The sequence below is a fragment of the Drosophila virilis genome, chromosome 5 (assembly GCF_030788295.1).
Source record: "Drosophila virilis strain 15010-1051.87 chromosome 5, Dvir_AGI_RSII-ME, whole genome shotgun sequence".
NCBI classification, from domain to species: Eukaryota; Metazoa; Arthropoda; class Insecta; order Diptera; family Drosophilidae; genus Drosophila; species Drosophila virilis.
In genome coordinates this window covers 6,082,796-6,104,696 of record NC_091547.1, presented here as the reverse complement: position 1 = coordinate 6,104,696, position 21,901 = coordinate 6,082,796, and the positions used below count along the sequence as shown (strand labels likewise).

Sequence of the window (21,901 nt, the reverse complement as noted above, 5' to 3'; positions counted from 1 at the left end):
TTGGCAATAAGAAACTCGAAAAAAGGAGCAGCAGCAATGCTGGCAAGTGAGACCACACGACGTCACAGTAAACAAAATGAAAAGAGATAAACATAGAGCGGCACTGCGCAACATGGCGTCAGCAGCAGCCAGCAACACTGACGTTGAGCGCGAGCGAGAACGAGAGCGCTCAGAGAGCGAGCGCACAGCAAAAACGCCGCCATTAAAGAAATTCCTCTCAGAGAGCGCGTCGTGTATGTGCATGGGAATGCTTTAGTGTGCGGCATGCGTGTGCAAATGCCGCAGAGCTGTCGAGTTACAGACAGTTTTATGGAAATAATAGTTAAACTTACTTAAAAATATAGTTAAAAACAACATGTTCATATTTGCCGTACTTTGAAAATCAGTTTAATTCGATACATTTTAAAATGAGCCAAATGTTTTGTTGATATATTGGCTTGTTTACATGAGTAGTTTGTCTGGCAACCCTAGATTGCGCGCCGCTGTGTTGCCAGCGAGAGCCGCTCAATTTATGCGCTTTTTGTACGCGTTGCTCCTTCGTGGCGGACAGTACGGATGAAACACTGTCGACGCAAACTAGGCGAAAAATTCTATGAGAAATAACAAAAAATAATAAGAAAAAAAACAATCCAACATTCTTAGCATAAATTGAGTGCTAAACCAAAAGATTTCCATGAGCAATTAGGCAAAGGTATTAAATCATATTTTATGCAAATAATAAAGTGCTCATATGTGTATGTGTGTGTGTGCGTGTGCAATAAATTATTCCAGCAACACAAAAGAAGTGTTGAAAAAAAATTGTCGTTCGTCTTTGCCTCCTCTTGTCCGTGTGCGTCGCGGTGCGTTTCTCGTCTTGTGCGTTTCTCGGCGTATGTGTGTGTGTTTGTATGAGTGCTGTAAGCAATTAACCAGCAGCAGTGTAGAAATGCCAAAAACGCATTAAAAATTATTACTCGTTGGCTGTCTGTCATTCACAAGAAACAGCAGCAACAACAACAATAATACACAAGTGCTATTTGCCGCCGCTACTCATAAAACAAATTACCCACTTGGGCTTGACTGTTATGCGTGCGTGCGTGTGTGTATATATATATATATATTTATATGTGTGTGTGTATGTGTGAAAAGAGCAGCGTAATCATCATCATCAGCAGTCGCTGACATACAAGCAATGCTACACAAACGCACAACATATATATATACTACCATACAGCAATACTGAAGCGAACAAAAAAGTAGTAAGCGCTCGCCGCAATAGTAGTAAAACGGCCAAAAAGGCAGTGGCAATATGTTGCCACCAACAACAACAACAACTACTACAACCACAGCAGCCGTATAATACCGGAATAAAATTTCTATACAGCGCGCTCGTCGTCTTCTCTCGCATGAGCAGTGCATCTGTATGTGTGCGTCGCTCTCGCTCGCTCTCTCTCTCTCTCTGTGTAGCTCTCGCTTCTACGACTGCACTGAGCGACAGTTTATATTATTTTTTTTTCGGTTATAGCAACAATGTTGGGCAGCAGAAGCGTCGCAGCGACGTTGTTGGCGTTAAGGCAAATGTTTGTGTGTTTATAAATGCGACGCATACATGTATGCGCACGTATGGCTGTGTGTGTATGTATGTGCGTGGTTTTTTTTTATGTTTCGCACAAACATTGCGGTAAAAGAACGCCGACAAACGTTCGTCGCTGGTCGCTTAGTCGCTCTCACTAACTGTGACGTCTGCGCGCGTGCGTCGAGTCGGTCGGTCGGTTTGTCTGTCGTTCGGTCGGTCATTTTGTTGTAAAACTAACTCCCCCGTGCATTTTTTACTTCGAGCTCTGCATGTGTATGTGTGTGTATGCGCTCCAAACAACATACACACACAAACACGCCGCGTCGCGCGCTCTCGCTCTCACACAAAGTGCCGTTTTTGTATTTGTAGAAAAAAGAAAAAAAAAAAAAAGAAAACAACTAACCTCATAAAAAAGTTCATGCAGTGAAAAAAAAAAACAAGAAAAATTGCCAGCAGCATATTTGTCAAATAAAAAAAAAAAAAAGTAATAACAGCAAAAAATAAAAGAGTGTGCGCAATCTCTACTCTTCTCGCTCTTGCGCTTACATAAATGGCAAATAATTCTTGAGATTGGCTACAACAACAACAACAACAACAACAACAGCTACGACGTGAAAAGGAAAGCTCTGCCTACAACGAAAATTTTTGGATTTACATTTCCTGTGTGCAGCAGCAGCTACGTCGCCGTCGCCGTCGCCGTCATCGTCGTCGTCGGCGTTTCTTTTGTGGATTATTACAACCTAAAAATCGCTGCTCACTTTGCGGGCCGCACGCTCTCGCTCACTCACTCACGCTCGGTCTCTGTCGCACGCGAGTGCAAGGGTCGCTGCGCGAGCAAGCCAGCAGGCAACGAAAATCCTCGTTCGCACCTTGCTCCCCACCACACGCTCACCCAACCACTCACCACTCACCACTCTCACTCTCCCCCAACGTTGCCGCCAACAAAAACTAAACAAAAAACAACAGCAACAACAACAACGACTGCATGCTGTCGTCTATGAAGCAGGAACGAGCATATCAACAGCAGAAATTGCGATTATTTTGGATTTATAAAAAGGCAAGTAAGCAAACCTAACCAAACACTTCTCATATATATGTACACATATATATATATATATTTATGTATGAATGTGCATGCATGTGTGAGTGTGTGAGTGTGTGAGTGTGTGTGTGTGTGTGTGTACATGTGTATATTTGTTTAATGTGGCATGCTATAAATCCCAAAAGACGGCCTCCCGCCGCCTCACGTTTCTGCTGTGCACAAGCGAGCTAGTTGGCTGCGTGCGGCAGAGCGAGAGCGGGCGAAAGAGTAAATTGATTTCCAGTTTGATTAATTGCCGCTTGCTGCTGCTGCTGCTGCTGTTGCTGCGAGGCGCATATTTTTTTTTTTGTTTCGGTTTTTTTGTTGCCTCAAGTTAATGCCAATTAAGGTGTTTCAATTTAAGCCGATTTGTAATTAAATGGGTTTTTGTTTGATTGACCCCCTCGCACCCCGCCAGCGATTAGAAATTGACAGGCGGCTGCGCAGCAATTTGGCCATAAATATGTATAAACATGCTAAAAGCATGTCAAAAATATTGCCATTTTCAGATTTATGACTGACGATTTAAATTGTTGCTTTCCGTTATTGAACGTGGGAAGTTTGCTCTTTAAGTACTGAGGGAATTATATTCTTCTTCTTATACATATGTGTATGTGTGTGTGTGTGCATTCAGACGCGGCGGTGACAAGCAAATGACGGCTCATTGAGTTTTTATTATTACGAATTTAAAGTGCACGCGCACGCACACACACACACACACGCACAATGAGAGAAATTCCCATAAAAGGGGCGTCGTCGACAAACAAAAGGGACGAACACAGCAAATACATGCATAAATACAAATGAAAAAGGAATCACGCTGCCTAATGAAGCCTGCGGCGCGCAGAACAGTCATGTCGGCCATGTTGGGGAGTACGAAGCGACCGACCGAACGCCGAAGCGACCAAACGACGAAGCGACCGAAAGGCGAACGATAAATAAACAGTGTGCAGTGTTGTACAGAGTGCGGGAGCGAGAGAGAGAGAGTGAGAGTGAGAGAGGGGGGAAGGCCCAAGCGCACGTAGCTGCGGCTCCCCCTTTTGGGCGCCGCGTTAGTCTCTCTCGCTCTGGTACTCCTCTCTCTCTCTCGTTCACACTTCCACTCTTCGCATATATCTCTCGTGTTCTAGCTCACTTGCACTTGCAGAAGTGAATTGGCTTCTGCTGCGTTGCGTGTTTTTGTTTGTGTTGTTTTTGTTGCTTTGCTTTGATAAGTTTTTGCTTGGGCGTGTTTTGCATTTAGTTGAAATTATGAAATTTTAAGTAAGCCCGTGTGTGTGCGGGTGTGTGTGTGTGTGTGTGTGTAGCAGGTGGCATTTGTGCTTATGATAAAGACATTTATTCTCTTAATGACATATGCGAAATTGGAAGGCGACGCACGGGAAATTTATATGTGTTTTAATTTGAGGCATAATAAAGTTAAATTAAGTTTATCAATTTTCCAAGATTTAATTTATTGCAATTAAGTAGCACTCTTTTAGGAGTAAAATCAGAAAATTGTTGAGATTTTTAGCAATGTATCTGTATCTGTATCTTTTTCAATTATTTGCTAAAAAACCACAAAATATTACATGTTGCATAATGTGCACCTTCTACAATTAACACCAAATTCACAAACTTAACAATTCCTTTAATAGGCCGGAAATTGCCTTTTACATCTTTATTGAAATGTATCTGACAGATGCGCCGCTTTTTTGTTTTCTTTACGCGCCGGCCCACAATTAAGCCAACGAACTGCGTTAAACGCTTTGTAAACATACATAATGAAAGAGAACAACAACGACAGCCACTCATCGGATACAGATGCCGATACAGATACAGATACAGATACAGCGACAGATACAACCGAAAGATACAACAGCCGCAACAGCAGCAGCCGCAGCAGCCGCAGCAGCAGCACAATTAAGCGTCTATTAGACGCGCTCTCTCGGTCATAACATTAAAAATGCTTTACACAAATGGGCAACTGAGCCCCGCCGGCCCAAGCCGAGTCAAGCCGGGCCCGGCCAGGCAGCTGAGCAGCCGCAAAAGCCAAAAACAAAAGCAACACAAGTGTCAGGCAGAGTTGAGCGGAGGGGAGGGGAGGGGGCTTCTGATATAGTACTGCAGGGGAAAGGGTGTGGGGAGGTTAGCTGGCAGTGGCGCGCACAATCGTGACGCCAACTTAGTTACGGTCATTAGCACCAGCAGCGCCGCCAGCGACAGGCTGGCAAAGCTGCCTGCCTGCTGCCTATGCCCCATATGCATGTATTACACACACATAGATACACACACACACACACACACAGACAGACACATATATACAAGCACACATAATAATTTGTCACACTGTCGGAGTCGCTGGCAGTGCTGGTAAAAGTTGCTCGCAGCAACAACAACAGGCAAGACTTGTACAAGATACACACACACACACACACACACACACACACACTCGCACACACACACACGCTAACTGACTTTTAGTTGGCGCGTTGGGAGCTTTAGCCTTTTTTTTTCTGCAAAGTGTAATTGGCTTTGTTGTTGCTGTTGTTGTTGGTTGTTTGGCATTTGCCACCGTTCTGCGCCTCGAGACGATAACAATTTCAACGCTACAAATGTGTCAATTGCCTGACAAAACATTCCATGCACACACACACACACACACACACACACACACACACGCGCACACATATAATTATATTTAGTTAAAGACTCGGTTGCTGCCAAATCATTGCTTTGATGAGTTTCTTTTTCTGTTGTTGTTTCTGCCTCTAATTAACATTAGAATACACAAGATACGTTAGCTTAATGCTGTTAAGCTCAAGTTAACATTAACATTAGCAATATAACATGACATTGATTTGATGAGTTTCTGTTGCTGTGCTTGTTCTTCTGTTCTTAATTAACAGCATAACGAACCATATGTTAATCCAATGCTGTTAAACTCAAGCTAACATTTACCATATAACATGTGTCCATTAGTATGCTTTGAGATTACTTTCATGAGTCTCTGTTGCTGTTTTGGTTTCTGCTCTTAATTAACAGCAAAACGAACTATATGTTAGTCCAATGCTGTTAAGCTTAAGTTAACATCATTTTAATACATTCGTATTTCATTAAATAGATTCCGCTGCTGCAATTGATTAACAGTCAAACAGCTTGAATGTTAAATGAACTCTGTTAAACTAACATTTGCAAGCTCTTAGGCTTAAGTTAACATCATTTTAATACATTCGTATTTCATTAAACAGTTTCCGCTGCTGCACTTGATTAACAGTCAAACAGCTTGAATGTTAATTGAACTCTGTAAAACTAACATTTGCAAGCTGTTAGGCTTAAGTTAACATCTTTTAATACATTCGCATTTCATTAAACAGTTTCCGCTGCTGCACTTGATTAACAGTCAAACAGCTTGAATGTTAAATGAACTCTGTTAAACTAACAGTTGCAAGCTGTTAAGCTCTTGCGCTTAACATGAGAGCTGTTAGAATTGCCTAGTTCTGTTAGCATAGCATAGAAATAGCGTGCAACAATTGTATTTAAGCCAGAATTGAATTTTCCCTCAACCTGTATGGCTCTTTAAATCGTTGCAAATGTCATTCGTATTGCTCCCGGTAATGCTCCATAATAAACCAGTCACAGACACAGTTGTTGCAGTCACTTAGTTGGGCCATTTGTCAGAGCCCCGCCTCGGCGACACGATTAAAGCAAATTGATTTGTTCAATTCTCATAAATGTCTGACAGTGACAAACGCCTTTTGTTCGTTTCGCTCGTTTCAATACGCCCATGCAAATTGACTGCGAACTTTTCAGTTTGCAGCACAAATTTCAATTGTGCAAAACCATAAAAGAGATAATAAGAGCTGAAAGACGAAGAAAAATAGATGACTACCATTATAAACGAGCGTACAATTGAATACGAAATATAATATTGAGCTACTGTTAAATATTTATGATATCCAAAACTATGTTAAACGTTTGAGTAACTATTTGAAGAACTTGTGGGATATAGCAGGGGAAAGAGATGGGGAACTAAGATGAAGGGATTAAAAATGAAGCAACAAAACTTAATGTTATTCTTCTATGTTAAAATGTTTGCTGGGAAAAAGAAACCAGAATTGTCTAGAAAGTGGAACAGATGTTTGTTCATGTGTTGGATAAAGTTATTAGTTGAAATGTTTGTCAGGAAATAGAAGAAGTTATGGAAACTTGATAAGCCTAGAAAATAGAATAATCGTTTAAACTTTAAACTTTACCCTAAGATAGAAAATTCTCGTGCAGATGCGAAGATCGAGGAATTTTCTAGAATGCAAAATAGTCTTTTTTCTTATATATTTTATTTCCTGATCTTTTGCAAACAATATTCAAAAGTAGAGCTTCTGGCAATCGAAAATTCCGTTTGCAATTGAAACAAACCTCGGAACCAAAGCAAAATTCCAATTCGCGGCCAACTGTTCTAATTATACAAAGCATCCATTCTAATTGCGTCTAATCAATAACAATTTCAAATTGTTCGACTTGATGACAAGTCATTGCAAATTTTTCCATTTAAAACAATCAAAAAAAAAATAATAATAATAAAACACAAATCAAGCAACAGATAATAAATTGAGCATTAACAATTTTATATTTGCAAAGATTTGTACAACATTTCATAATAAACGAATGTTAAAGGCCGACTGAACGTTTAAACAGGCGAGGGGTAAAGGAAGGGGCAGCCGCAAGGGGCAAGGGGTAGAGGAGGGATGTTGGGGTGCGTGGAACATGATATGGCGGGTTTTTTTTTTAGTAAAAACAAACAAGCCGCAATCAACAAGAGCGTCATTAAAAAAGCAAATTTCTGAACACGCTAAACACATGTAGACAACAACAACAACAACAACAGCAACAACAACAACAAAACTGAAGAAAAACAACAAAAAACAGAGGCACGAAAGCGTTCAACGTTCACTAGATAATGTGGGCCAAGCAACAACAACAATGGCAACAACAACAATGGCAACAACAACAAAAGCAACAACAACAAAAGCAACAACAACAAAAGCTGCAAAAACTCAATTCGCAGCGACAAGAAGCGACGAGGCGCAGCGTAGCTAAATTGATTGTGATGAGCTTTTCGAATACCCTGTAACTATTGAGAATATGTACACAAAAAGGCGGGCATATTGTTTTTGTGCAAATGATGTGATTAGACACTCATACACACACATATATATATACACATATATAGATATGTATATTCATTAAATATCAACTATTGAATACCCTTTTGATATAGATTATACAGACACATTTTTAATTTTTGGTATGTGCTTAGTTCTGCATGTCTTTTAAAAAGTGAGGGTATTTGATAGGCGTTGCTCTCGTTTTTCTCGATTTGTATGTCTAAAAGTCAACGCGAAAATTGACTTTGAGTTTGTGGCGCGTATCTTTGAGATACACAAGCCACACAACCAATGTCAAAGCACACTCACAAATGTAAATTGCTTGATTTGATAATTAATTAATGCTACGCGGCTACAAAAAGAGAGAGACAAACAGATACAGATACAGCTACAGATACAGATACAGATACTAAGCTTCACATTTGCATACGTAAAGTGTGTGTGGGCGCATTAAAAAAGACAAAAGCAAAACGAAAGCGGCTCAAAAAAGCCGCAATTCGCAATTTTGGCAACAAGTTGAATTTGTTGTTTATTTTTAAAGCGCAGATAACTCAATTTAACTGCCAAAACAGCGTGAGTGGAGGAGGGGGGGGGCGGCTTTTGATAGCCAATAATTCATTAGAATAAAATGTGCATAAATAAAAACAAATTAATTATAACGTGTAAATATTGCAACACAAAATGGAGGGGGGAGAAAAAAAACCGAATCACACACAAAATATAAAACCGATAAATGTAATTAATATTTATTTTCGCATATATCTCTGACAGCAACAAATTCAAAATGAAATGCAAACAATTCGCTGATAAGCAATCAATACAGACAACAGGAAAAAAAAAAAATAACGAAAGCGAGACAGTTAGGATATCTCTGGCACAACGAATACTTAATACACTTATGGACACTTGAGTAGAGAGAAAACAGAGAAATTTTCCATATAAAAACCTTCTATTCTATGGAAACTGTCTGCTATAGTGCTCCGATTCGGATAGTTTCAACTTAAGTACTGCCTGCAACAGACAGACGGAACTATGTAGGGTATCAAGACGATATATACATAAAGTGAGAGACTAGTTCGCATAGAAACAGATGGACGAACAGAGGGACAGAGGGACAGCGGGACTTGGCTATATCAACTCTTCTATAGATGCTGATCCAGTATATATATATATATACCTTATAGACTCGTCTGCTTTTAAGGTCATAGCAAAATCATGATACCCCCCCTTGACAGTGTATCGAAAGCCGACAAAAATACCATCAATATAATGAAAAAGCGTAATTATTCAAATAGCGTACGCTCTGTGGTTATGCGAAATGCAAATATTTCATAATTGCAAATAAATAGATTGCCATAAATTCTTTACGCTATGCACATAATTAAATTATGCAATTTGTCAAGCGCATCACAGAGCGGGCCGTGCATTATTATTATTATTTCAATTTCCACCCATTTTACGCAAGTGTGAGAGGTGGATTTGCAATTCGTGCGGCTAACCAAAAGTTATTTGTGTAATGTTTATAACAAAACCGGAACATGATCTAATAACAGTTTGTTAAATATCTCAATAGACTCGCATTCTCTGGAATCAATTTGAATATGAATGCGCAAATGTTGTGCGAACGCGATTTAAAGATCTTTCAGCTCTTTGTGAAATTCTTCAATATATTTTACATATATATATTTCATTGCTAATTGACGAACGCTTTCAAATGGCGATCATTCACACAGATCTTTATACGCATCTAATCGCGTTTCTGGATAAATGCCAAAATGTGCGTTGTTCACATACACATACATACATTTTGGGTGTGTGTGTGTGTGTGTGTGTGTGTGTGTGTGTGTGTGTTGTATCTTCATACATCTGTATTTAAATTGTGATCGCTACACGCGCCGTCATTTGAGGCCAGAAATAGCAGCACGCAAACGCCATGCGCTAAATTTAATTTAGCAGCGTAATCAAAAAAAAAAAAAAAATAATAATAATAAATAAAAAAAAAGAAAGAAAAAATAAAAGCAAAGAAATAGGCAAAATGTGAGCGCAAAGTTTAGGTTTTTCACATCGACGAACAGTTGCTCTGGCGGGCTTTAATTGTGTTAAGCCTATGTTAATAAGCGGCTGTTAAGCAAATTAGATAACATTTGCTTAACAGCATGCCCTTATTATGTTAAAACTATGTCAAAGAGTGGCTGTTAAGGAAATAACTTTAGATTTCCTTCACAGCAAGCTGCCGCATTAAGAATATATATAGTTCTGTTAAGTCTATGTTAAATAGTAACTGTTAAGCAAATTGAATAACATTTGCCTGATTTGAAGCTGTCGCATGATTATGCTAAGATTATGTTAAACATTCACTGTTAAGTGAATTTAGCCAGCTGCAACTTAACATTACATGCAAATGTTAGCTCACTGTAAGATCTATGTTAATTGAACTAAGCTAGTTTAGATAGATGTTTATTTATGAAATGATGCAAATATTAAGTATACGTAGAACGAATTTTCGGATTGATTATTGTTAATTGATTAAATCTTTCAGATAATTAGAATTCTGCTAGCATTTTAAACAAGATTTTTCAACGAATATTATTTATTATTGACTATAGTTTATTAAGCTAATTAATCTTGCGAAAAAGTCTGCTCGAATTAAGAATTCTGATTTAAGAGCAATCGCTCAGTTAAATATTGCCATATATATATTTGTGTGTATATTAGCGTTAACAAATTGCCAAGCACTGTTATAATTGCTTTATTAACAAAAGTCTATATCGTGAGTGGTTTTTGGGTTTTACAAAGTTTATTCTATCGAAAATCTGACTTGAACACAAATACAAATATATTTTCGTGGGCCAAAATTGATTTTACAGTGATGTGTATTTATTTTATGTTTCTTTTTTTTTTTTGTTAACGTGCGCAAACACCAAATGAACAAGTCTCATAAACATGTATCCATTAGATACATATGTATCTGTATCTGTAGCTGTGTATGTATGTATGTAAACGACGTTGGCTTTTTCGTGTATCTCATAAAATTGACGCTGTTTGTTTATTTAGCCAGCGGCTTTTGCGGCTCTTTCGCTCTTTTGTTATTGCATATTTATTTTGTTGTATGCTTTATTGTCGTTTGCCCAGTTGCTGTTGCGGTTGTTGTTATTGTTGTTGTTGTTGTAGCATCATCAACTGACAAACGGCGCTGTCTGTTTTATTTATATATATATATATATTTGTATATTTTTTTTTTTTTTTTTTTTGTTTTGTGTTTTGTGCGACTGGGCGTGGCGCGCTGCGGAGGTCGCGGGTGCTCAAGACGCGGCATAGTTCATCAAGCGAAGCGTGCTTTTCAAATCAAGCAGCAAAAGCATCTGCTCACTCGCTTCCCTGCCTCCCTTCTTCCACTCGTTCTCTTAGCTTTGTCTAACTGTTTGCCCGCTCTCTTTGCGGCTTTGAGTGACGGCGACTTTTTGCTTTGTCTCCTTTGACTGCGACTTTGGCTAAATACACCGAGCTAAGCACCTTTTCCCCCCCTTGTCCCCCGCGCCTTCGCCTCTTGCTTTTCGTATTTTTATTTCTTGCTGCTGCAACAACAAAAAGTATACGAGAGCGCCCGCTGTGCTCTGCTGCTACTGAGCAAAGCTTTTACGGCCCGGCGTTGACTGCGACGTTGACTGCGACGCTGCGGCTGCGGCTGCGGCTGCTGCTGTTTTCGCATATTTATTTTGATATCTTTTATGGTACTTTATTTGGTGGCTTAGCTAGCCCGCTACGGCCGCTGCTTGAGACGCCGCAGCGGCGCCGGGCAAGCAGAGAAGAAGAGAGCGCAAAGTGACTCGACTTTGGCATGCCCTATAAGAGAGTGTTATGATCAGCTTAAAAGCTGTGTACATTTTATACGCAATTCTCGCTCTTTGCGAAAGTTTGTCAAATAATTAAGAGGAAATTTTTAATACATATATTTGTTAAGTAATTTATCTTAAGCTGGTATTAGACACTAAATATATTGTATAAGTTAATCTACCCTTTAGCCGAGATTTGTTTGAAGTGAACCTCATTAATGCCGCCCCCCCTCGCGCGCTTGGCCACATGAAATCGCCTTAAGCTTTATGGTCATAAAAAGATTATGCCATATTATTTTATGTTTTTGCCTGTATTTATGTGTTTTCTTATGAATTTTTTGATGTAGCCACTTTTTATACTGTGTTTTTTTTTTGTTTAATGAATTCGCTGCTGCTGCGATTTATGATATTTTTTTTCTATTTTAATTTTAATATTTTGTGAAGAAGACACAGTGGGGTTGCGGGAAGGGGGTTGTCTTGCAAATTATTTAATTTGAATGCATTTGGCATTGTGCAATTTACTTAAATTGCCAATTGTTTGCAATTATATGCATGATTATCATTATAATGATTAGCTTATCATGATTATCATTATTATTACTGTGGGCATTTGCGTGATAATTGTGTACGTGTATGCAAATGGCCTTAGGGTATTTTTCTCTTTATTTGTATTCATTTATTTATTTATTTTTTTTTTTATTTTTGCAAATTGCTTAATATGGACATTCAACTCGATGCTGCGGTTTCTCACAGAGCGGCTGCGACTGGCTGCATTAACATAATTACCGTAATTTATGAGACCCAATTCAAAAACGAACAGCAACAATTCCAAGTGAGGGGGGGGGGGGGGGCTACACATACATTAGTTGCATTTACAGTTCAGTTGAGTGTTGATAACAGCGGGCGGGGGGCGGGGAAGCCTGACAACTGACGCACGACTCAAGTGTCTTGTGTGGCCCAAGAAGTCTTAAGCGAGGGCTGAACATAAAGCTCAGAAGGGATTAAGAGCATGTGTTGATGTCCGTGCATTGCTTGAGTGCAGTAATTTGATATTTTGGCTTATGGCTCAAGAGCAGTGTGTAATTATGCCGTAAGCTGGTAAGCTCTCTTAAGCTTAAGGGAAATCAGCTGTTGATGAGTGAACTCAATTAAATGAAGAGCTGCACTTTGTGTGTGTGTGTGTGTGTGTGTGTGAGTGGGAGAGAAAGTACTTGAGTACCTGGCTTGCTACTGTTTAAGTCGACAGTTATTTGATCGAAACTCCTCGAGCGACTCTCTTGCATAGACTCGGAAACTGGCTTGAAATTCCAAAGCCAAAGTCTGTTGTCCGCTTGGCAACTCAATTGACAACGCATTTTGCGATTATTTATGGCAGCAGCCTCGATTTCATCTCTATCCATCTCTGTCACACACACACACACACACATGCAGAAGGCGAGTGCGAGTTTAATTTAAACAACTTGTGAGATTAATGAGCCGCTTATAAATCATGACAAAGTTGTTAAAAGAAAATTCGAATGAAGCTTTAACGAAATGCAGGCGCGCCTGCTCGCACGCACATACACATACACATACACATACATACAAACACAACAACCGTTGCATATTTTAAGCACAACAAATATTAACACGCCTCGCTGCTGTTTGTTATGGAGCTGGGTTAGGGGTAGTAAGGGGGTCTGTGTGTGTTGCTGGTAAAAGTCAATTTCACACTTGATTGCCGGCCGTAAATCAATAAAGCTCTAAAGCGTTGGCGTTGCTTTCTCAGTCTCTGTCGACGTCAACGCCGCTGTCTAATTAAGCGCATCTAAGACGCAGCAGCAGCAGCAGCGGTGGCTACTGAAAAAGCACTCAGAAGCACACAAACACACACACACACACACACACGCACACACGCGCGCGCACATACATTTACAACGGCATGTGCAATAAATCGCGTGCCGTTTTAACACTTTGACGTGCACAATTGAAAATTGCGAAACGGCTTTTTTTTATTATTTTTTTTTTTTGGTTTTTGTTGTTGCTTGTTGCGCTTTGTGCAGCCGTCCGCCAGTCTCAATTGGCGCGCCAAGCAAATTAGCTAAGCTTTAAAGAGAGTGAGAACCAAAAGGCAACACTTGGGGCTACAAAGCGACGCCCGCGCCGCTTGGCTGGGCAAACAAGAAGAAGAAGAAAAAGCAGCAGCAGCAGCAAAGAGAAGGCAAAGCACACACACACACACACACACACACACACACAATGCCAAAAAGGCTGTGAAAACAGACACCTCGTGCTCCTTTGTTGTTGTTTTTGTTGCTCTTTTTTTTCTTTCCTTCGTTTTGTTATTGCCTGCAGTTTTTGTTTTGCCAATTGCAGCGCTGCTGCTTTGTTTTTTTTTTTTATTGTTTTTTCTTCTTACTTTAAAGTCAAGTATTTATTGTATTTACACAGCGCATTGCGGCTAGGGAATAAAAAAAATAAACAACAACAAATATATATATTACCAGCCACACAAATAAGTTGTGCAAATATTTTCTGATTATATTTTGCGCTTACTCTTGTTTTATGAGTACAGACAAAATTTACCCAGAGCAAACAATTAAAGTCGACAAATGTGCAAGATTTTAAAAGAGTGTTGATTGACAGATTAGCAATGGGGAAATATACTCTGCTTTTAGATCGTGAGCGCACATAAGGGGAAATTAGTTAAAGCTTAACAAAGTTCAAAGAGCGCACATTGCGCTGGCAGCTTACGCAATTGTGAATGCAATTCAAACATGCAAATTAACATAAGCTCTTAGTTGCGCTCTCATGCATTAGGCAAGCGGTGAAGAGAGTGCGTGACCATTGAGTATGACAGTTATAAAGAGCTGTTGCGAAATCCGCTTAACGTGAATAGCTGCAAACGCTTTGATCTTCATTTGCTTTGCGAACGTTTTTTTTTTTTTTTTTTTTTTTCATGAGCCTTAATAACTATGCAAATACGTGAACAAATTGATTGCATTTGTAATTAGACATGCGGGGACGTGTGCTTATTTTTTAATACCCTCACATTTGAGCTTCATTAGGTAGGCACTCAAAATCGCAGCCAACTGAAAAGCGCAAATGCGCTAAAATCTAGTAAATAACTGTAAAACAGTCGGCTGCAATTATTTGCTAAAACAAATTTGTCGCGCACAAGTCCAAAAAAAAAAAAAAAATTACAAATAACAGGAAAAATATCAATAAAAGCGTCGCGCTAATAAACTTAGTCAAGCGGAAAAAACGGGAATTGGCGAAAAAGGGTTGACAGGGAGGGGGGTTAGTTGGCAGCACACGCAAATGCTTAACTGGTTGAGTTGCCTGTAAACGGAGATTTAAATTAATAAAAATAATGACAACTGAGCTGATTGCAAGTCACGGTGTTAATTTTGCACACACGCACAACCGTGCACACACTCCCTCTCTCTTGCACACACGCCCTCTCTCTTGCACTCTTGCACTCTTCAGTTGTTGTTGTTGCTGCTGCTGCTGCAACTTGTTTCACAGCGTGCACTCTCATGAATTATGAACCAGTTGACTCTTGGTGTTAGCTCGCTCCGCTCTTGTCGCTTGTCTCTTGTCTCTTGCACTTAACCGAATTAGTTTCAATTGCAATTTTTCAAATGCCTTGCAACGAGTCTCCGAACTGCGCCGCGTCGCTCTGAGTGAAATATGTGCATGTGCCTGCCTGCCTTGTTGTTGTTGCGCTGGTTTTTGCTGCTGCTGCTGCTGCTGCAACATCATTATGCAGTCAGTTTATGGACGCGGCCACTTAGCGGACGGCAGCGTGCAACATTTAAAATTAGCGATCGTCGCGTGAACTCAGATTCTTTGGCGCTGTGAACAGCATTGCTAAACGGTTCACAGCTGGAACCAGATCCGAGCTTCTCTTAGCATATTTTGGCTTCAGCTTCTCTTAACTAGGGAAATAATTAAATACAAAAATATCCCTTGCACAGGGCATAATAAGTTTGATTGGGGATCAAATTCTGCAAATAAATCGTGAGCTCACGTTTTTCTCTGCAGGGTTTCTCTCTCTCTCTCTCTCTCTCTCTCTCTCTCTCTCTCTCTCTCTCTCTCTGCATCGTATCTCCTTGTTGTATCTCTTGTCGTCATATATGTTGATTTCATTTTGATTTTGTTGTCCGCAACGAATCTCAAGTTGTGGCAATTTGTTGAAATTTACTTAGCCGCACAGTTAGACACCCGCCACCACCCCGCCACCAGGTAAATGCGCTATCGTGCAATTAATCACAATCGCACACACACCTATACATGCGACATACATTTTATGCACATTTACACGTCGTTTACCCGAAAAAAATATATATATAACATGAAAATAAATTGTAACACCCCCCCAGCCTGCCCAGCAGTCCCTCGTTCGTGGTGTTTATAATGCATTTTTAATGGTGCTGAAAATGTTTCCGCTTCGATTTGCTTTACAGCTTTGCTGGCGGCTTAATTAAAACAAACAGCTTATCTACGAAGGGGGGTGGAGGTAGGTGGAGGTGGAGCTGCGCGCACTGCTTGCTGTCAGGCAGGCGTTTGAAGTGTGGCATAAATTATATTACGGGCATATCTCTCTCTTTTATATGTACGTACATATATGTATGTACATATGTATATATGTATGGGTAATGAGCTTCGTCAAGTTTCACACTCGCATTACGCTGCTGTATGCTCTGCCGCTGCCGCTGCCTCTGCCGCTGTCTGTTTAATGCCTTTTTATGGCATTTTAAAACTTTGCTCGCTTGCATTTTGCTTTTGTTGTGCTTTATTTTGCGCTAAGCCGCAGCTTACCAGAGACCGAATAACCAGCCACCGGAGTTAAGCAACTCCGCTGCGCTCTTACAGCACAGTGACGGTTGGGATGGGGGACTGCAGAGAGACAGAGAGAGAGAGAGAGAGAGAGTGCAGCACAGCAGAGCAGATACAAGTCGACAGGTCGACAGTTGTTTCGTTGAGCGCCGCAGCCAAGGGCGCCCTAATCGCTGCTGCTGCTGCTGCTGCTGCTGTAGCTATAACAACTACAACTGCAGTGTGCCCGCGCGCTGCCTCTGCCTCTGCCCGCTCTCTTAAAGCTCGGTGCGCTCCTTTTGCTTGGCTGCTGTTCGTTCAAAAGTTTGCCGTTGTCCGACATATCCCCTGCCACCCCGCTGGCATGCCATACACTTTTTGTTTAATATTAATTTTTCTCTCTTGCTTTTATTTTAGTTGTTTTTTTTTTTTCTTCTTCTGCTTCTTTCTGTTGCTGCTGCTATTCATGCCACGTTCTCTCGCTACAACTAAAGAAAAAAAAAAAAAGAAGGAGAGAAAAAATAATTCCTTGCTTCGTTCTTGTTCTTTGTCCGCTTCTTGTTGCTTGCGCGCTGCTGTGTTGAGTTTGAGTTTCTTTTTCAATTCAAATCCCCTGCTCTTGTTGCGCCCGACCCCTGCGTTCAGCTCAGTGAAAAATCATGTCGTTTTGAAAATTGTTTGTGCCCGCTCATGCGAAATACATACAAATATTTTTTTTTTTTTTTTTTTTTTGTTCTTGTTGCTTCTCTTTTCGTTTACATTAATTCCTGGCTCAATTTCGAGCGCATTTTGTTTGTTTCCTTTTTGGCATGTTGGGAAATGGCCGCATTTTTCAGCCGTTAACTTTTCACAGCTTTTACGCTGCATAACTCTTCTCTTACACACACACGCACACGCACACACACAGACACACTCACTCACCCAAACGCATATTTTATTATGCGTCTTTATAATTTTTAAATGCGCTTAATAAAGCGCTCAATCTGCTTGAATGTGAACAGCAAGACGAGTGAGAAGGGGGGGGGGGGGGGGGGGGGAGAGAAGTGAGCGCCGGATGGCGACGCAGTTACTCTGCACGAAAAAAAAAAACCAAACGGCAGAAGAAGAGAGAGGACAAACAAAAAAAAAAAAAGGTGAAGTGGTATTAAATTTCATATGCGTCGTTACTCTTTGCTCTGCTCCTCCTCCGCCTGTGCGCTCCCCTGTGTGCCAATGTGTGTGCCCATCATTATTATCTTTGTACGTTTGTCGGTGTGTGCGGCGGGTTGGTGGGGTTGGGTCAAAAGAACACTTAAGCCTGAAATTGGCAGCTATTCGCTTGGCTCTTTGCCTGCTTTTGCTGTTGCTCTTTGTTGCTGGTTGCTGCTGGCTTGGGCATTGGGCATTGGGTCTTGGGTCTTGGGTCTGCTGCCGCAACTTCGTATGCTACTTCAGCTAGCCCTTGCCGCCTTCCCTTCGCCGTCTTCGCCTGGCTGCCAACTTCATCCACTTTTTTTCTCTTGTGCTGCGACGGCATCTACTTATGTCGACTTGTTATTGTTCGACATAATGGCAAAATATTGTATTGCCAACATTTTTGTGCTGCTTGGCTTGGCCCGCTCTTCGTTTGTATGCCCTGTACGCAATTGGATATGTGTAAAACTGGGCATATTGATACACATACGCAACTTGCCGAAGCATTCAAAATTCAACTGTCAACTTTTTTCCGATATCGATTGTAGACAATATAAAAAGTTTGTACAGGGTATTTGCTAGTCAGGCGCAACGATTCTACTTGCTTGCGCTTCTTTCTTGCTGCTCTGTTTCGCCTTTGCCGCAAAGTTGCGAAGCTCACTTGACAAATGAGCTTTGGAGCTGCTTGAAGCTGCTCTACGCACACACACACACACACACACACATATATAGTAAAGCCACCCCCTCTCTCTTTCGCTCGCCCTGCCAATCCGGCCAAACACAATGGCAATAAAGTGCGTTAACTTTTTGGCAGACAATAGATTTTATTTCTGGCACAATCCGAAATGGGCTTCAACCAAGTGGAATGGCTGTACGCACACACATGTGTGTGTGTGTGTGTGGAATGTAATTGCTGTTGTTGTTGTTGTTGTTGTTCGTGGCCTCTGGCGTGGGTGTCGCGGCTTACAACTGTTCACTTCTGAGCGTAAATTGTGAGATTTAAGATTTATGTAGATAATCTGGAGTACTTTTTTTTTCTACCAAAAGTGTGGCAACGCTTTGCAGCTACTGAAAAAAAAAACAAAACGTTTGTCAGCAGACAATTTTCTCTTAAAATGTGCAATTAAATTGCGCGCTGCTTTGATTTTGCATTACATGGCACGACTTCCTGTTGTTGCCAGCTCTTTTGGTACATTTTGCTGCTACAGCAAAAACACAAAAGTTTCTGACAAAACGCACGCACATACTATGCGTGTGTGTGTGTGTGTGCGTCGGGTGTGCTTGAGCAGACACTTAAACCATTCGCATAGTTCACCGCAATCAGTTTTATGTGCGACACGGACGCGCCCAGTTCTCCTAGTGTGTGTGTGTTTGCCTGTTGTAGCCCCCTGTTGTTAGCCCACCTCATGCCTCTTCTCCGCCCTCTCATCCTGTTAGTGTTCTGCTCTGCTCTGGCTCTGTTCTGGCTGTGCATGCTTAATGCCGTTGTTGTCTTGCCTGGCACGTTGCCCTACTCCACACCAGCTTTTGTCTGTCCAGCGCGCACACACACACACACACACACACACACACATGTGTGTGTTAGTATGTGTGTATATGTATGTATGCTTAAGCTGTTGCCGGCGCTTTGTCCAAACCACACAACTGACTGCTGCCTGCCATTCTGTCTCGAATCTCTCCCCCCCACCCTCTTCCTCATTCTTTCTCTCTTCACACTGTTTGCCCTCTCTCTCCTTGGCTGCATTTTGCCACTTGCATTGCTGATCATTTTACACACTCACCAAAGCATACGTAGTTGCCGTTGTTGTTGTTGTTGTTGCTGTTGTTGCTGTTGTTGTTGTAGACTCTTAATATGCTTTTAGATATGCATCAGCAAAAGCTGTCTATCTCTTTCGCTCCGCTTGTAACCCAAGATGTTTGTCGTCGTCGTCGCCGTCACCCCTTTTGCGTTTGCCTGCTCGCTCCTCCATTAAACTGCGTCTCCTGCTGCCGTTCGGTCTCGTCGTCTTCTTCGTCTCTGGCTGTGTCTTTTGCCAGCTTGTGTATTTGTGCATTGAACTGGAAACGCGCAGAGCCCAGGCAGGAGGCACAGTCAGTGGCTGGGGCAGCGATACAGGCAGAGGCAGAGTCAGTGGCAGTGGCAGTGGCAGTGGCAGTTGCTGAGGCACACAGCCACAGTCATCCCGACAGCACACAATTTGCATGCCAAACAGCATATAAAATATCGGTGCACACCCAACTGCACACTGATTCTGGCCGCAGACCAAAGAACATACAAAAAACAGTGGTTGAAAAACTTTATCAGATAAGCAAACTGCAATTAAAAAGTCTTTGAAAGTAAACCTGAACCTATAACTTTAAATTTGGCCAAAAGAGCAATAGGTGGGTGTTGAAAAGGAGGGAAATTGGAGAAAGTAATCAATAAAATTAAAAGCAAATGGTCAACATGGCGATAGAATTGAAGATAAACGTGAAGAGAAATCTTGCGAAGAACTCTCAAGTAAAGCTGAAGGACAGTGTTGAAAATCTCCACAAAATTGGGATATATTACATTATATTATAATAACAGCCGATGCAGCTGTTAAGCTTAACAGAAATGCAGCTGTTAAGTTGAACATAAATGCTACTGTTAAGCTTAGCATAAGTGCAGCTGTTAAGCTTAACATAAGTGCAGCTGTTGGGCTTAACATAAGTGCAGCTGTTAAGCTTAACATAAATGTTGCTGTTAAATATGAGATATTAAATGCAGCTGTTAAGCTTAACAGATTTATATATTTTAATTTCTTCACCTAACAAAAGAGCTCTCCTAATGCATTCACAATAGCTATGGGCCCACTGTGCCACGTCCCAAGCCCATTGCTCATGCCTCATGCAATCGTTAACTGTAGACATGTGTGTATGTGTCTGGATTTTCATTTGCTACAAGGATATATATTTGCATTGCTTTGCCCTGGCAACCGGACCCCCCAACCCGCCCACATGCCCCGCCCAGCTCAGCCCAGCTCGGCCCGTTCGTTCGCTAACTACGCATACCTTTGGCAACTGTTTGGCATTTCATTTATTCTTGTTGGACTCTTATTCAATATAGGAAAAAATATGCATATGCCGCGCTCTCAAGTATCTGTTGTCCGGATTCAGGCATTTTAATGCCACTTGAAGCTGAATTGAGCGTGTACAATGGCTGTTGCTTCCTTCTCTTCAGCGGCTGGAACAAACGACTTTTGACTCTGGCGGCAGCTGTTCGTTCGATTTTTCGCTTTTCACACATTGTCCAAAAATTAAACCGCAAATCAATTAGTTTTCATGCCACTTAACTTAGTTTTCCATTATTTGTTTTCTTTGCTTTCCTATTATTGTACGCTTCGTTGCGCCGGACAATGAATCACAGCTATGCGGCCAGGCGGGCGTTCTGCGTCCTGCGCGTCCTTTTTCGCCTGCAAAACGCACTCAATCAAATGAAAATTAGCATTAAATATGGCTGGAGCGTAAAGGCTGCAACTGCGCCCGTTCCCGTATCTCCCTTGGGCTTCTGCTGCTCCCAGGGGACTCGCAATCCGCCTTGATTCAAACCCCTCGCTCGCTCGCTGCGGCATTTCCGTGTTTAGTTTCGAACTCTAGCCCGTCGCTCGGCTCTGCTGCTGTGTCTGTCCCTTCCATTTGGGTTTCCTGTTTGTTCAGCAACTTTAACGCAAATAATTTTGTATTACTTTGCACGCTGCTGTACCCCGCCACGCTCGCGCCGGAGCCACCCCTTGTGCCGGGCCCAGAGCAACCCCTGTAACAAAAGGTGTCGGCTACGTAATTATACGTGCCACATCCTACTCGTACTCCCCTCGTGAAAAACTCATTCTTCGTTCTCTGTGCCGCCTTTGCCTTTTGTGCGTGTATTTGCGCGTGTTTATTTATTAAGCATATTTGTTACTCTATCCGCACCCGCTGTCTGCCCCTTCCCCTTGCCCGCCCTTTGCTTACACAGCTGCGCACATTCGCCTTGGATTATTCTGTTACAAATTCCTGCGGTATCCTTTTGCTCTACCTTGTCGCAGATATTTATAACAATTAACTGTAATTAATCCCACAGACATTAATCAACATTTTCACCTCAGAAAAGTTGATTACCGAAGTGGCTTTGCGCTTGTTACTTGCCATCAACAGACAGAGCAAGGAGCACGTCAAAGACGCACTCAAGTAATTAAGTCCAGCATATTAATGCCTGAATTCTTTCGGTGTCTTCTAGCTAATAGCTAATGACAGCCAGGCTTAGAAAACCAATAACCAATTGCCTTTGAAATACACTCACTAATTGCAAGAAGTT

The 21,901-nt window shown here is 41.4% G+C and overlaps 1 protein-coding gene across 2 annotated transcripts in view; it reads left to right on the top strand.

Moving 5' to 3' along the window:
• Window positions 1-528: 528 nt before the first annotated feature.
• Window positions 529-21,901, top strand: part of sbb (scribbler) — a 98,933-nt gene continuing 77,560 nt past the window's right edge. For both annotated transcript variants that reach the window (XM_070210241.1, XM_032436645.2), the window contains exons 1-2: window positions 529-691; window positions 1,925-2,612. In XM_070210241.1, the coding sequence (XP_070066342.1) occupies window positions 2,541-2,612 (72 nt within the window). In that variant the 5' untranslated portion in view covers window positions 529-691; window positions 1,925-2,540. The remainder of the gene's footprint in view (window positions 692-1,924; window positions 2,613-21,901) is intronic.